The sequence below is a fragment of the Bipolaris sorokiniana genome (assembly GCF_000338995.1).
Source record: "Bipolaris sorokiniana ND90Pr unplaced genomic scaffold COCSAscaffold_68, whole genome shotgun sequence".
NCBI classification, from domain to species: Eukaryota; Fungi; Ascomycota; class Dothideomycetes; order Pleosporales; family Pleosporaceae; genus Bipolaris; species Bipolaris sorokiniana.
This window is the reverse complement of record NW_006911962.1, coordinates 295-2,970: the sequence shown is the minus strand read 5'-3', so window position 1 is coordinate 2,970 and position 2,676 is coordinate 295. Positions and strand designations below refer to the sequence as shown.

General features: G+C 43.7%; 2 protein-coding genes across 2 annotated transcripts; both read left to right on the top strand.

Moving 5' to 3' along the window:
* Positions 1–320: 320 nt before the first annotated feature.
* On the top strand, positions 321–1,823 carry COCSADRAFT_356733 (uncharacterized protein; the record flags this gene model as incomplete). Its single annotated transcript, XM_007707976.1, has 1 exon — positions 321–1,823. The coding sequence occupies one exon, from the start codon at positions 321–323 to the stop codon at positions 1,713–1,715; it is 1,395 nt and encodes a 464-aa protein (XP_007706166.1). The 3' UTR covers positions 1,716–1,823.
* A 296-nt stretch (positions 1,824–2,119) lies between these two features.
* On the top strand, positions 2,120–2,404 carry COCSADRAFT_69887 (uncharacterized protein; the record flags this gene model as incomplete). The annotated part of the gene is made up of 1 exon (XM_007707975.1): positions 2,120–2,404. A coding segment is annotated over one exon (285 nt), but the record flags the coding sequence as incomplete, so codon positions are not given.
* Positions 2,405–2,676: the final 272 nt, after the last annotated feature.

Genomic DNA, 2,676 nt, shown 5'->3' with positions numbered 1-2,676 from the left:
ACTACTCGAAGATCACAAATTCTCACCGAAAGCGTCTGACCTGGAAAGCAGTTCTCTAGGATAATGGCACTGCCAAATATAGTTAGACCATCATCTCAACACACACCAAGCAACTTCGAGTTTTTCAGACTAGGTGTAATTTTAGCTAAATATATACAAATCCTTCCTAAGAAATCGAGTGCAACTAGTGCCAAGCCGTGCAGCCCATGCGCTATAGAGCTAGAAGCTGGTAAAGTAGCTAATTTGAACACGTCTCACTCACGAAAACAAAAACACACAGACCACCTAGTTGCTTACTAAGAGAAAAGCTTAGTAATAAAATGCCGCCAGATAGTGATACTATTATAGTAAATACCCAAGAAAATAGGCAGGAGAGCTTAGGGCCAGAGGCTCAAATCGATAGAGAAATGGAGATAGAGTCCACTCCAGCTACCCCCACCCAAAACCAACCAACACCAAGCGTATTTGAAATACCAATACTACCACCAAACAAACGATATGCCAACTTCTCGCCAGAGACTACCTATAGAGGCAGAAACCCATACCAAAACACCTCTAGTTTAAAACCAATTGCCAAGACCTCTGAGCAGGCAATCTATCGGGCGAGGGACCTTATTCTTCAAGCCTCCACAATGGAAGAGTCCCATGTAGCTCAAAATAAGCTACTAGAGCTACTAGACGTCTTCAGAGACTATACTGAAACGGGTAGAGTAGCTAACCAAATTACAGAAAAGCTATCTGCTAAGCTAGCTTACCACTCAGCGACGCTCGCAAACGCCTCTCAGCAAGCAACAAAGACGCTTAAACAAGCCACGATTGCAGCTTCAAACAAGGCACAGCCAATAGCCACACAACAAGCACAAAAACCAGCCCAAACCTCCTACGCCACAATTGCAGCAAACAACGCAAACCAAGCCTGGGCGATAGTACAGCCAAGGAAGAAGCCAGCACAACAAGCTAAAAAACCAGTATCTTACTACCAGACGCTAGTTACACTAGAAGAGGGCCAAACAACTAGCCCTCTACTAGTAAGAAACAAGATCAACCAAGCCTTCCAGAAGGCCGGCATTGCTGGCCCAGTTATCCAACAGGTGGCAATAAGCAAAAGAAATAATCTTATTCTTACAACCACCGAAGGATACTCAGGAGAATTTCTACTAAAGCAAGTTAATACTTGGCAAAACCAGCTCCCAATTAAGAAAGCCCAGCCGCTAGAGTCCTGGACTAAACTTGTGGTACACGGGGTGCCAACAACATTCGACGGGGCTGAAAACCTTCAGCTACTACACACCGAAATCCCAACGTACAACAAGAACCAAACTATCGTTGGCAACCCATACTGGCTATCTAGAAGCTGGAAAGATAAGCAAACAAGCTCTATTGTTATTGCTTTCAAATCCGAAGAAGAAGCGAAGAAGATTGGCAGCAGAATAACAATTCTTGGCCAATCCCTTCGGGTTGAGAAATACCGCCAAATCCCACTAACTGCGCAGTGCAGCAAGTGCCAAGGATTTGGACACAACTTTAGCAGGTGTAGGAACCTAGCTAGCTGCCAGTTCTGTGCTGAAAACCACCTAACTACTCAGCATAACTGCAGTATTTGCAAAACAAGAGGGAAGGCCTGTAATCACACACTCCCAAAATGCAAAAACTGTAAACAAACCCATTTTGCAAATAGCAAAGACTGCGAGGTATTTCTATCTATCAAATCATAATGATAGAAAACCTTAAAGTACTACAAGTAAACCTAAACAAAAACCCACGTACTACAGAATCAACGCTACAACTAGCAATCGAGCTTAAAGTTGATATTATCGCAATCCAAGAGCCGTGGATTGCCCCTTCCAATAGCAGTAACTACGAAGCCTCAAGGTCAATAGCCCACCAAAGCTTCTACCAAGTCTTTCCAAAAGCAGACCCAAACCTCCGCCCAAGAGCTCTATTTTATATATCTAGATCTGTAACAGCAGAGGTTAGCCAGCTAGAGGAGATAGCCGACCCCGACGCTATTGCTATCACGATCCAAGAAGGACGCTCGAAGTTCAACATCTACAACGTGTATAACCAAAAAAACGCAGGAAATATAAAAACCTTTCAAAGACTACTTAAAGATACCCAGCTACCAACCTCTACCCTACTACTTATAGACGCTAATGAGCACCACCCTTGGTGGGACCCAGGCTGTAAAACTAGCCAAGACGGCCAGCTATTAGCAGATTGGATAGAAGACCAGAACCTTAGCCTTCTTAACACGCTAGGAGCTACTACTTTCTTTAGACCTAATATGTTTCGAGAAACAACACTAGATCTATCTATCGCTACTCTGGATCTAGAAGACAAAGTACAAGACTGGCAAATTACAACGGAACCTGGATCTGATCACCACGGAATACTCTTCTCAATCCAGATAACAAAGGACCTAGTTAATAACCCTACTAGCCAAACAAGATACAATACAAAAAGGGCAGACTGGGACCTGTTTAGAGAGGAGTTGAGCAAAGCTATCCAGAGTAACGTAGTGCTACAATCCCTGGATCAGATTAACCAACCAAGGAAAGCAGATTCAAGAAATCTACTCCTAGGCCAAGACAACGAGCTTAAGCTGCAGCTAGAAGCAATTGGCACAGCGATTACTCTAGTAGTCCAACAAGCCGCAGATAAAGCTATTCCACAACT